Here is a 14404-nt window from a genome sequence, read left to right on the forward strand (position 1 = left end):
ACTGGCTCCCCATTCCCGACCCTACCAGTCACACATCTCATCACATGTTCCAACCCTTTCTAAGTATCTCCTATACATCCTTAGCTTCATCTCATTCTTGATTATTTTCCCGGTGAAAAAGACCATTTGCGTTTTTTCAACGAGAACCTAAAACCCCAATCATACCCGCACTCCACCACCTCATCAATTGCTTCTTGTAATTTTCTGACTGCATGTTCCATGTTCCTTCCTTTTTTCCACAAGGCCCCATCATCAGCAAAGAGAGACCTACCTATATCTACAATCTGAATCATTACTGCCTCTTTCCAGAGAAAGGGCAAGCTCAAATCATGGCAGCGGCAGCTAGTAGAGGCACTTCCTGTTGCAAGCTCAGTTGCCGCGAAGTTGTGGCAGCTGCTGCCACAACTTCTCTCGGCAGTTTCCACTGTTTGTGGCAGCTGCTGCTGTTTGGGAGAGGTGCCGCAGCAGTTTAGCCTTTATTTGTCATTATTTGACAATATGTGACAATACATTAAGGTCCTTGAAGGTATGACTGTTGGTAGTTGTAATTGGTTTAGTAAATAAATGCAGAATTGTAATAGTATGGAGCCTCGTTTTTATTAAGCTAAGCTAATATAGGCTAACATTCTGTCTCAGTGATTACAATTACATTTATTTTACTACTTAACTCTGGAAGTTGTTACTCCCATACACTGTGATGCGCCATTATTTTTACATCATGTCGAGTGGGTTTGTTTTAGATTGCAGAGAAGCACAACTTTGAAGTTTCTCCTCATGTGCCTAAATCTGTTAGGATTTTAAACCCCTGTAGTCTGAGCCCAGCTTCAAAATATGCAAGATTTACTGTAACCTAAATTTGTGCAAGATTTATGGAAGATTTACTGTAACCTAAATTTGTCATTTACTGTAACATAAATTTGTCATTTTTATTTAAAGGTGTACGATACAACACCAAAAAATAGTACAGTTTGCAATTTGTGGCCTGAGGATATCAGCAGGCAAATTAGTACTCATAGACATAGCGCCATCTACTGGCAACAGGAAGTCAGCGTCATGTGACAAACAGCAGACAATTTACAATACATTTATATTATGTGGACTGCACTTGATATCGAGCAACATAATGCATGTTTAGCGCTTGTTATGGAGCAACATAGTGGTGGGATATTGCAATACATAATTTCCAGCCTCACACACAAATTTCTGCAAGTAGCGATGATAGTGCAAGGGCTTTAATTATTAGGGCCCGATGACCGACCAGTTGGCAAAGGCCCTATTGAAAATGCTTAGATTAGTATAAGGGCCCAAGCACCGGCCAGGAGTCGGCAAAGGCCCTGAAATCGCTAGGATTATTATTAGGACCCGAGCAGTGAAAAACGGTCTGGCTGCGAAGACCTTATTGAAACTGTAAAGATTATTATTAGGGCCTTAGCTCTGACAAAGAAGACCTATTCTTCTTCTAAGGATTATTACTGGTGTTCTTTTATGTCTTTGAACACAAAAGCAAGGTGCTTGGGCTACTGGAAAACTTTGGTTGCAAATTTGGTGCACAAGTCAGTTTTGGCAAAACAGTCGTTTGATATGGGTATTGAGCTCAGGTTTGACAAAATGACTTGATAGCGCCCCTTTTTGCGTAACTCCTACGCTGAGATTCACCTAGCTCTATGAAATTTTATATGTAGAAGAGGCTAAAATGATGAAGAATCACCTGCTAATTCAACAGTCTGTGTCTGTGTTTTACAAAAAGCTTCAGCATAATATTTTATCATTAAAAGTAGGCTAGTATAATAATCACCATAATTACTGCACCACCCAATGAATAGATAAACCATTGCAACTGATTTCCACATATGGCGCCATGGGGCCGTCACTAGTCTTGGTAGTGTCCATGTTGTTTCAACATTACAACTTAAAAGCTAATGAACACACCGAAATTGGAAGAATGACTTTCCAACTCCAGAGATGGGACCATCCAAGAAGCATGTGAATAATACGTATGACATGAGAGCTAGCATTGCAGTTCAAAAAAATGAATTGACTTAACATGAGAGTCTATCAGTGCAATCTGGGCAATTTTCATTCAGACTGAAATCCTCTGGGCTCAAACTCACAAAAGCCCCTTAGTAATTTTTCCTTTTTCCTCCTTTATATATATTCATTTTTTTCTAGTTCAAGATGAGCCTCAAAACCGACATAATAGCTAGATTAACTAGATTAACTATATTAACGGACTCACTTTATATTTCTCAGATGTCTTTATTCTTTAAAAGATCACGTAAAACAAGTTAGCATCCTAAGTGAGCCTTTTAGTGTTGAGAGTTTACTGAAATTTGACCATAGAACACATTTGATTTGATTTTATATTTAGGCACATTTTTTGGCTAAACCCACTTAGTGCTTGAACTCAACCTATAGTTTAGTCTTGTAGGCTATCTGTTACTTCAATAAACCGGGTCTGATAAACATCTGTTTTATAATAATTACATGTATTTGATGAAAAAAACACACTCGAGAAGATGGGAGGAGGAGGGATTTCCGTACTCCAAAAAACTTTTCCTCCAGATTTCATTAGCTGCGACGAAGAGGCGGGACTGGACATTCTTCTCATACTGCAGACCAGGCAGGCAGTGGGTGGGGGCGCTTCCTGTTCTCTCTGTTACGCTAAAACATGAGCTTTACATGGAAAGACGAACACTTTGTGGCAGCGAACACGCTCCTTTTCCCGTAGCAAAGATTATAACTCGCGGCGACACCCTCCATTGACCGGCGGCAGCGAGTTTTCTTGTTGTAGAGGGAGATTATCTGCAGTCGGAGGAGTTGCTTCAGTCCTCAGGAAAGGAGAAAATGACCGGAGTGATGTTTCGCTGAGATGAAGGACCGCGAAAGTAAACGGAAGAACTCCACTGAAAGGTAATGCGGTTACTGGCATATTGTTTGGAAGTTAAAAAAGTTTTCCCCCACGCGGAAATCAGGTTTCACGTATCTTATGTTCCAGTAGCAATATTGTGATAGCAATTTTTCTTTGGTATCAGCAAGACTACCAGGACGAACACGCTGTTTCAGAAAATGCTTGAGTTTTATCGATAGGCCTATCTAATCTTCATGTCAGTCACACATGGTTCATACTTCATCCTGTGATGGGTGCTACGAAATAACTTGAGTATTTTTTGAAAATACTGAAGCTAGGAGTATAAGTGTAGGTGGGTGTATCCATCACTGCATCCTTGCCTTTGTTGCCTTCTGTTAGCTGTTTATTTTGCGTCAGTGTGAGTGCCACATTAGTGAAGTGGTTCCAGGGGTTTGTCAGGGAGAAAGAAAAACATTCAAGTTGTTTTAGTTGCCACTGGTATTACAAGGTGTCCCTGTGAACCTTCACATGCTCAACTGGAGAGTTATCAGTAACTACAGTAGACAGATGTAGTTCAGGGGTGTAAGTAGATTGAAGTTCTTACTGGTTACTAATACCCCCTTCATGGCTTTATGTTGTTCTCCTCTCCTCCTCCTAGCTGCTGTAAAGTCAGCAGATACTCTAATCTCTGTGGTCAAATCAGCCGACACTGGCATTTTAGTGCACCTAACGTTATATACTAACATTCATGGTAAACTCTTTCAAACGGCCCAGGTCGGGAGCGAGCAAGGGACGTTAAGAAGTTAGCTGAGGGATCGACGTGAGACAACTTCCGGTTTTCAAATTAAGATATCAAGAAAGCATATGTGTGTATATATATTATTATTATTATTATTATTCTTGATATCTTATTTTACATATATACATATATACATATATACACGTATATACATGTATATACGTGTATATACATGTATATATGTGTATATACGTGTATATACGTGTATATACGTGTATATACGTGTATATACGTGTATATACGTGTATATACGTGTATATACGTGTATATATGTGTATATACGTGTATATATGTGTATATGTATATATATGTATTTATGTATATATATGTATATACGTATATACATGTATATACATGTATATATGTATATATATGTATATATATATATATATATGTATATATGTGTATATACGTATATACGTGTATATACATGTATATATATATGTATATATATGTATATATGTGTATATACGTGTATATATATGTATATATGTGTATATACGTATATACATGTATATATATATGTATATATATGTATATATGTGTATATACGTATATACATGTATATACATGTATATACATGTATATATATATATGTATATACGTATATACGTGTATATACGTGTATATACGTGTATATACGTATATACGTATATACGTATATACGTGTATATACGTATATACGTGTATATACGTGTATATACGTGTATATACGTGTATATACGTATACATGTATATACATTGTTAGATCCTGGGGTACTTCTGGCCCGATACGGGGCTACTTACTGACTCAGCTCTCTATTAAAAGATTGTCGAGCTGGTGTTCTTGCGAGGGAACTCGCTTGGCTCCGCTAACTGCCGTTACTCCCGACGTCTACCCTGCTTCCTCCGGTCAGAGCGCACTCGGCCGAGAGACCAGTCCTGGCCCCGGGCGCTCCCACCAGTCGCGTCGGTTATGGCAGCTTCCCTCTTATGGATCCGTGCTCTTGGTAAATGCCAGGTTAGGTTTTAACGGCTAGGATTACTTCTTTCTAAAACCGTAAGGGGTTGTTAAGTGGATTCGGTCTCTAGGATAACCTTTCAGAACTCAGTTGTTAGACATACAATGGCTTTAACTTTTTACTGCCACGAGGAACTTTTTACTACTTGAGCAAATGAATGCACTTGAGAAATTTACTTTAAATGCAGATTAGATATTTATTGCAGGTTATATTTTAGTTAGTTTGCAAGGGTTACGCTACAGCTCACATATAATGTCACTACACTTGATTCGTTACGTTAATTTTCTTCTCAGGTTATACTCATTAGTTTTAGTTGCCGAGACGGCTCGGTTGGAGCTGGATGTTCAATGGTGCGATGAAAAGGTTCTTTTGGAGTTGTTAGGAGCGAAGGTCCGGCCGGACCCTCAGTCCTCCTGCTCTCGCAGCAAAGTCCGTTCAACAGTCCTCAAAACTCAGTACAAAGTCTTTCTAGGGCGGCTGCGTCTTCTCCGTTGTCCAGTTGTTAAGAGTAGAGCAGTGGGGAGAGGAAACCTTCGTCTTTAAATCTTATTGTCCACGAACAGCGGTCTTCTTTCCGTGAACAGAGACAAAGTCCTCAATACATCAGTTGCAATCGTCCGTATCTTCTCATCGGTGCATTTGGACAGCACCCGTGTTGAAATCCCAGTTTGCTGTTTGCAAGTCACTTCTTTTATCCATCATTTGGGCTGTCAGCCCCCTCCTGTTCAATACATGATCTCATCCCCCCACCCTCTGGAAAGGGTGTTGGGTTCGAACATGTCCGGACATGTCCAGGCTTCATCCTGTATCATGCCTCTATGACTCATCTCTTGCGACAGTCTTTTCCTATTTTCTGCAAAGTCATCCTGACAAAACACTTTTATCGCAGCTCCGGTTACACAGGACATTTGTTAAACACTTATTACAATTGTTAAATCACTCTACTTAGTACACATTTGCTTATCAAAAGATTATTGATCTCATCCTTCATCATTATTGTGCTTTGTGTCTTTTCTTCTCAACCATCATTATTTCCCCATCCCTTGAAGCAAACACCCTGCTTACTTCCTCTTTCTCCGTACTTTCTACACTCAGACTGCACTATACTCAGATACACTTATTATTATTATCAGGTTTACATTTGTTAAATCACTCTATGTATTAAACATTTGTTATGTAACGATCATACACTTTATCTTTCGATTACACTTTAACTATTGATTTCTGAGTATATGCTTTTTAGATGTACATATACATGTATATATACATGTATATGTATATATACATGTATATGTATATATACATGTATATGTATATATACATGTATATGTATATATACATGTATATGTATATATACATGTATATGTATATATACATGTATATGTATATATACATGTATATGTATATATACATGTATATGTATATATACATGTATATATACATGTATATGTATATATACATGTATATGTATATATACATGTATATGTATATATACATGTATATGTATATATACATGTATATATACATGTATATATATATGTATATATATATGTATATGTATATATATATGTATATATACATGTATATATACATATATATATATGTATATATATATGTATATATACATGTATATATACATGTATATATACATGTATATGTATATGTATATGTATATATATATGTATATGTATATATACATGTATATATACATGTATATGTATATGTATATATACATGTGTATATATACATGTATATGTATATGTATATATACATGTATATATACATGTATATGTATATGTATATATACATGTATATATACATGTATATATACATGTATATGTATATGTATATGTATATATACATGTATATATACATGTATATGTATATGTATATATACATGTATATGTACATGTATATGTATATGTATATATACATGTATATGTATATGTATATGTATATATACATGTATATATACATGTATATATACATGTATATGTATATATACATGTATATATACATGTATATGTATATATACATGTATATATAAAAACAACAGTATTTTCTAAATAATTCCAGACAATGAATCAGATGTACAGTCAGGGTCATAAGTATTTGGACTATGACACAATTTGTCTAATTTTACGTATTTACACAACTCCAATGGATTTTAAACTAATCAGTCAATATGTGGTTGAAGTGTATACTTTCAGCTTTAATTCAATGTCTAAAACAAAAAAAATCACAATAACCGTTTAGGAATTACAGCCACTTTTACACAGCCATCCATATTTTCAGAGGCTCAAAAGTAATTGGGACAATTGTCTGACAAACAGTTTCATGGCCAGATGTGGCCTATTCTGTCACTATTTCATGACAAATGATGCCGACAACAGGATTCAAAATGTTATATTTGCAGTTCGTAGTTGGTCCTTGGAACTCTCAGCATGCGGACCAAAAAGGTGTCAATGCAAGTGAAGGAGGCCATTATTAGGCTAAAGAAATTGGTACAATTTGTCTTGAAGAAAAACCCCTTCATAACATCTACCGAAGTCAAAAAAACTCTGGAGGAGGTACGCGTGCCATTGTTAAAGTCTACAATCAAGAGACGCATGAATCTAAATACAGAGGGTTTACAACAAGTTACAAGGTGCAAACTAGTGCTGGGCGGTATGACCAAAAAGGCATATCACGGTATTTGTAAGATTCTGGCGGTTTCATGGTATATCACGGTATTTCTTTTCCGCATTAAAGCATTAATTAACTAACGCCGAAAAGAACCGGCCAGCGAGCGGTGAACAGCTGTTTGTGTGGCGTGTCTTCCGTTCCGCCACTTCAGTGACCCCAGTACAGCTTCTTATCACCCTCTATGTAACAACGTGCATTTATAACAAATACCACACATATTACACGGTCTGACCAAAATACCTTTTGTTGTTCAGTCTTTGTTCATCCTGCATCGCTCTTTTCTGTTCTTTAATGTAATGTTACTGGAGCGACAGAGCCTCTCCCAGCTGACTGTTGTTAGCTTGCTGTACCCAGCATGCAGTTCGGCGGGGACATTTTATAAATTTACACATCCAATCAATTTCAGCAAACATCCCAGTATGATTTAATGCAAAAAAAATGTAGGTATCAAACACGCATTACTGCTTTGCAGTTAAATATTTAACCTTTATTCCAACATGAAAAAAGCAGTAAATAATACTTTGATAAACACATCAGGACATCTTATTTTTGTCACCCTCACAGGGAATTCAGTATAATATAATAATATTAGTGCTGGGCAACCATTACAATTGTTTATCGCGATTAATCGCATGGTTTTTTTGTGATTAATCTCATTGTTATGGCAAAGATCAATAATGAATTAAAGAGTAGTGTATTGTGCACTTTTATTTTAAAAGTACTGCTGTATGAACAAAAGGGCAATGACATTTGGTTTGTAAACACTTTAAACACATCAGCTGCTTTTTAACAGTAGTATTCCTTTTACACAGCAGCAGTTCTATCTCTTCACTATCTGTGCTCAGTGTGTGACTGTATGTGAAACGAAAAATGCTGGATCTATGCATCCCTAGCAAGATCCCGGAAAGACAGATTATTCAATTTTGCACATTGAAAACCGGGAATAAGGCCAGAGATAGCTTGCAGGTGAGGCAAAATTAAGTAGGTTGACAGAAAGGTTGCTTTGGTTTGAATTGCCTTAGCAGTGACCAGTGTGGCCTTTCAGCAGCTACGCCGAAACTGTTCCGTGAAGTAGAAATTGTGGTAAGTAATGGACAGCACCCCGAGACTGAATATGATGCAGGGAGTTTCCTGAAAGTGAAAGCAGAAAGTAATTGAACTTTTCCCAGATAAAGATGTTTTTATTGTCCGAGCAGCATCATTAATTGAATATGTAAAGACGAGATCGTCATCCTACCCATTGTGTGAAATTTTGGGAGCTTTCTTGTTGAACCTGTATCATCTACCTGTCAGTTCAAATACCTGAGGTTGGGTTCCCATCTATGTAATTTTGTAATTACACCACCCAGCTTGACTCATGTCTTTGTTTCTACTGGCTTCTGTCACTTTAGATGTCAATAACGCAGGCTCTGCACTCATCTTGGTGTCAAGTTTCATCCTACATCCTGAAAACTTTCCTACTTAAAGGCTAATTTCGGAGTGGGAACAACAATCTTTGAAATTGGTCCAGTGTTGAGCAAGAGCGCTGCAGCCGGCTCAAAACAGGTTGCAACGTCAATGCACATCTACTAAAAGTGTTTTGGCCACTGACGGGCTCACATTGTTATGTCACTCCATCTGGTCTGTTTGTTATTGTATCTAACCAAGCATTTTACTGATACAAACTTATCACTGGCTGTAAATGACAATATTTACAATACCAGTGATATGAGCTAAATCTCTCAAAAGTTTACTTCATAAATAGATTTTGACAGCCGGTACAATACAACAAACTGTCAAAATACACTGGGGCACCATGCCGAGGTCAGCAGTTTGAATTTGGTTTGTGAACATAAAGAAGAAAAGGTGCAGAGGTGGAGTGTTTCAACAAAGAGCTGCAGAAGCCTTTTACAATTTGGGCAAACTGTCAACATGTATTGACGCTGAGCCAGGTGTACGGCCTTCTTTTTTTACGGTCCTACAGACATACAGAGAGGAACTGTGCCAATTATATGAACAAGACAAGACGGTCATGATGGTGTGTCTGCCCTCAGGCCAAAAGACATAATAAAGATTTAAATCCACTCAACTCAGTTTTTAGGGTTATTATCAGTAATTTTCTGCTCCACAATAATTATTAAACAAATAATTTGAGAAATCCATATACCTTAAGACCATAGTGCATCCTCTGCAGCTTTGACTACTCTGTGTCCAAATGACAGGATTTGTATACAGGAGCTGTAGGTCATGTGACTGTATATCCCATGTTTTTCTGTCTGAATCAGCTGTCTATGTCATCATGTTAAGATTTGATGACTGTTTCAAGCACATGTCTAGACACTGTTTGCTGCATCAGATTGAAACAGTCTTGAACTGGACTGTCTTCCTTCTGAAATGAAAATAAACAAAAGAGTATGCGTAGTACAACAGCTAAGGGGAACGTCAATCTCTGCCTTAGACATATTTATTTTTTAATCCCAGAGAATAAGAAGGAAAAATTACCAAGTAGTCCATGTGGTTGTTGTTTAGGTCACAAGCAGTGAAAAGGGGAAGTTTCAGTCTAAAGTATATATGTCATTGACGGTTGGCAGAGTAAACGCCAGTAAAGCAGTTACACTGGTGCACAGGTATGAAGGAGTGGCTCAGTGCTGAATGGTTGCCAGATCCACCTGTCTCTACCTCCCAGCCCCACCTGTTGGAATGAGGTAAAGAGGGGGGTTGGAAATGGAAAGATAGGTGTGCTGCCTCAAACCTGCACAAGGTAGATGTTAATGAAAGACACTTGGTGAAGCAGATAAACTCTGGATTACCACCTTATTTTTCTCTACGGTTGATTTTAGGAGAATATACAGAATATACATACTTGAGGAAGACACAAAGGTAAGACACTTCTTTTAACTTTTGAGCCCGTTTTCGCCAGTGATTCTAAAAGAAATAGCATCAGGATGAATACAAATGTATGCTGTGGAAGTGAAAACAGTGTAGGAGGTTTAGTTTGGGCTGTAAGGTGTTCAAACTAAGTCAAAGAAAATGAAAAAGCCATCAATTAACTTGTTATGGTGTGACTAGAAGATTGAAACACTAAATGTATTTCAACTTAAGCTTTCATCAAAAACATGCAAATGTAAGATGAACTTCCATGTTTCTTGGAAACATTTTCATTTCCAGCACAAACAGGACAATATCAGTATGTTTACATTATCTCATGTATCTTGTTTTATCTGTTGTCATTGAAGTATTTATTCTTACATTCCCACTTTCTGTATTTAATTATTTTTAAATTTAATTTTTTTTCCAGAGCAGTCAACAATATGTTCTCAGCAAGAGTGTCTAAAATACTAAAAGAAACATCTGAAAAGTTTTGAAGAGAAACAATAACAACCAAACAGTAAGCCTAAGATTAAATGAGTGATGGCCAAAGAATGCAGTCGTGTGGAAAATCATGTGCATACTTGCAATTTAAGACTAACAAGACACCTGATTTTGGTTTTACATTTTCGATTCGGAATAAGTTGCATGCAGGTTACAGTGTTTTTCTAAACTTGTGGATTGACTTATTGAATGGATGGATATATACAGCATGTAGGATTGATACTCACAATGATATGTCCATGTTAAAAGCACTCTCATTTCAACTGTAAAAATATAATCCATAGTGTTAGTAATTCGATGTTTAAGTCTTAGGGTTATCGTGCGTAGATTGTTTCTGACACTTTATGATTGAGTATAGTGATGACCTGCAGGTAGAAATTGTTCTTGTGTCTAGTTCAGTGCTCTTTTGCGCATATTAGAGGGGAGAAGTTGAAACATGTTGTGTTAAGGGTGTTAGATAGATATGTACTTTATTAAGGGTATGGACTAGATTTTTCTGCTATTGCCTGACTCTGAACATGTAGTCATGAATGGAGGGCAGCTTGGCACCACTGACTTTTTTTTTTTCTGCTTTCCTGTTCTGTTTCAGGATTCACGATTAAACAACAAGTTGTTGTAACTCTACTACCTTTAATCTGACCCAAATATGACATGCTTCATAACAGCACAGGCCTTATGCCGTGTTCACACCAAATGTGGCGCGAATTTATTCGCGTACGTTGATAACATACAAAGTATATGCACAGACGCGATGATACTGGAGTGATGCAAATTCACTATCGCGCCACGATTGACGTGAATGGTGCGAGTAATCAATGTTTTGTTCCTTTATAGTTTCTGTGTGTGGACTTCACAATAGGTGTGCAGAACAAAATAAGCATTAATAAAGACAGGAAAGTCCCCCGTTTTGTGTCCATCGTCCTCCCTAAAGCCGCTCCGTAGGTCTGATAACCGCAGGACACGCCGCTCACTGACCGCTCCAATAACAGCTGCTTCCTCCGTAATAATGCAGACTTTAACAGCACAACAGCTGCTAGTAAAGACAACAAGGTCAGCAACGCCTGTAATCAGTTGTCCATGTTGAATTAACCTGGTAGTCGATCGGTAATCAATGTTGTTGTTTGTGATCGTCCGGTAAAGGGTCACATGATAGGGGAGTGACTAATCAGGGAAGGACACATCATGACTGCTAAGAACCAATCAAGTAGCGAACGCAGGTGTGGGCGTCATCGTTTCTAAACGTATCCATTTTTGCAGCCCCGGAGTTTTCAAACTTATCCGTCCTCGGGAGTGTTTTCAAACTCCTCCGTTTTCGGTGCTTTAAGAACACTTAAAGCAAAGAACTTTGGGCTATAGTCTTACATGAAAACAAAAATATTGAAGATGTCCAATTTGAAACAAAATAAAATCAATAAAAATAATACATTCAAGAATTCTGTTAAGTTTAAGTGCAACATGAGGTCTGTTGATATCCTCGTCCTTTGATCAATATTGAAAGAAAGAAACAGCCAGTGGGCTAGCTTCCACTGTTTACACTGAACTGAACTGCTCAGCAACAACTTGGGTATATGTTTACTTCCTGTCAGGTTATGCCATTCAAATACACAATAATGTTTACCATTACTGTGACATTATTTTCAAAAAGATGAGAATATCTCCATTGTCTGGGGAGAAGGTCGACCTTTCTGTGGTGACTGGAATATTATTGGGCCTGTCTAGCTTCACTCTGATACTTCTGTCAGCACCTGAACCAGGTGTGTGTCTGTGTGACTCTCACAGAGGGGGCGTGTCTACAGCACCTGCCCCAGGTGTGTGCGTGACTCTCACAGAGGGGGCGTGTCTACAGCGCCGGACTAAGAATCACTCCGCCGTGGTGAAAGCAGTCTCTACAGTCTTTTCCTTCTCATAGAGGTCTGGAACAGCTTCACACTGAGTGGGTGTGAGTGGATTTCGTAGCGTGGCTCAAGCATTTTAACCAGATTTAGAAATCCTTTGTTTTCTACACCGGAGTGTCCCCGTCGCTGACAGACGGGATGGTGGCTCTTCATATGTGTGGACATGCCGATGTTTTGCCGTTGTCCTGTGTCTTTCTCTTTAAATAACGCCGACATACCGTAACTGTTTTGTCCACCACCCTCATCCGTCATTATACGTTACAGGGAAGACAAAATGCTCCCAAACTTGCGACTTGCGGCTTCTGACGTTCCTCCGCTCGCCATGACTTCACCGTTGAATGCTTCTAACCTGCTCCGTTCACGTGAACACACTACTGCTTTATATCTGTTCACTGACACTCTGCATTGATATTCGGGGACTTGTTACTTGAACAGCAGCAGTAGAGCTTTACACACTATGATGATTACACTGTAAAAATAAAATTAAAAAAAACTCTTTTGATCCGCGGTTCACGAGTGATCTGAACCGTGAGGGCTGATCCGAACGGATCACGGATCGATCCGTGATCCGTGACATCACTAATATCTATATTTTTTATTTTTCAAACGTATTCGGTTCGTCATGCGTACCGAACCGTGAGCCTCGTACCGAACGGTCAATACGAATACGCGTACCGTTACACCCCTAACGTATATATTTTTTCTCTCATATGTGATTGTGGTAAGTCATTTTGTGCAGTTAATGCCTTGACAAGTTGCTGTGATATTAAGTATAGTTATGTTGACCACTATGTTGTTTTTGTATTTCTTGGGTAAATAACAGTTTCTTTCAACAACTCCTGTTTCATTGTTGCCTCACTACTTGGTCACTGACAGTTTGCAAGCCTAAAAGTTGGAGAACTATCCCAATATTCGAGCAGCTAAGCAAAACATCACAATAGTCCGGCCGAATGAACGGATGCGGCGGCGTAGATGAAAGCTTGTAAAAATCTCAAAATGAAAGTTTCTTATTGTGTCTTTAAGAACGCCAAAGTGTATCTGTAATGGAAAGGTTTGTAACCTTGGAAGTTTCCTTGTTTTCTAATGTTTAATTTTGTGATAGTCCCTTTTTTGGGAATCTGAACTTCCTCTACCCGTCCCATTTTACTGTGTAAATAAAATTTTTGTCTTTTGTCTCTTCAGCTTGAAGATAATTGACCAGTAGCTAACATGTTTCCTTTTGTCTCACTTTTTCTTTTTTACAGATGTTTCGGAAAAAAGCATCTTCCTCCTTGAGAATGAGAAGAATGCTAAATGAGAAAGGTGCTAGATGTAATAATTTCTTTAATCTGTAGAAAAAGATGTAAAATTGTGTAGTTAACATTCAGTGTTGTCAGAAGAAACCACATGAATCAACTTTAAAACTAAAATTAAACATAAAAATAAAGAAGGCATATGAAGAAAAATGTAAGAAGAATTTAAATGTATGTTAATAGGCAACATCACTTTTTTCACTTGCTTCTCAAGATTGGAAAGAAGATGTTATAACAGGCCCCTTTTTAAAGGAGTAAATTATCCTCTTTGATTTGTACCGTCACAGCAAATAAATCCCAGGTGGTTTCAGCTTTGACAACATATGCAACTGAGAACACATTGCTTGTTTTGTGGCCGATGTGGTGTTTCATTTAATTTAAGCCAAATTGCAAATTGTTCTTTGGTCCCAGCTTCTCCAATGACAGGGTTTGCTACTTTTTTCCGTTTTATATTGGCCAAATTGTAAACTTTTGGTTTTGGACTCATGATTAGACAAAACAAAAACAATATTACATTTGATTTTACCTTGTGC

The 14404-nt window shown here is 37.7% G+C and overlaps 1 protein-coding gene across 3 annotated transcripts in view; it reads left to right on the forward strand.

The window, feature by feature from the left end:
* The first annotated feature begins 2674 nt into the window (after positions 1–2674).
* Positions 2675–14404, forward strand: part of amot (angiomotin) — a 74009-nt gene continuing 62279 nt past the window's right edge. For 2 of the 3 annotated variants that reach the window (XM_079282989.1, XM_079282990.1), the window contains exons 1-2: positions 2675–2910; positions 13824–13881. In XM_079282989.1, coding sequence (XP_079139115.1) covers positions 13824–13881 — 58 coding nt within the window. In that variant the 5' untranslated portion in view covers positions 2675–2910. The remainder of the gene's footprint in view (positions 2911–13823; positions 13882–14404) is intronic. The other variant, XM_079282991.1, reaches the window with a different exon arrangement.

The sequence above is a fragment of the Melanostigma gelatinosum genome, assembly GCF_949748355.1.
Source record: "Melanostigma gelatinosum genome assembly, chromosome: 14".
Taxonomy (NCBI): domain Eukaryota; kingdom Metazoa; phylum Chordata; class Actinopteri; order Perciformes; family Zoarcidae; genus Melanostigma; species Melanostigma gelatinosum.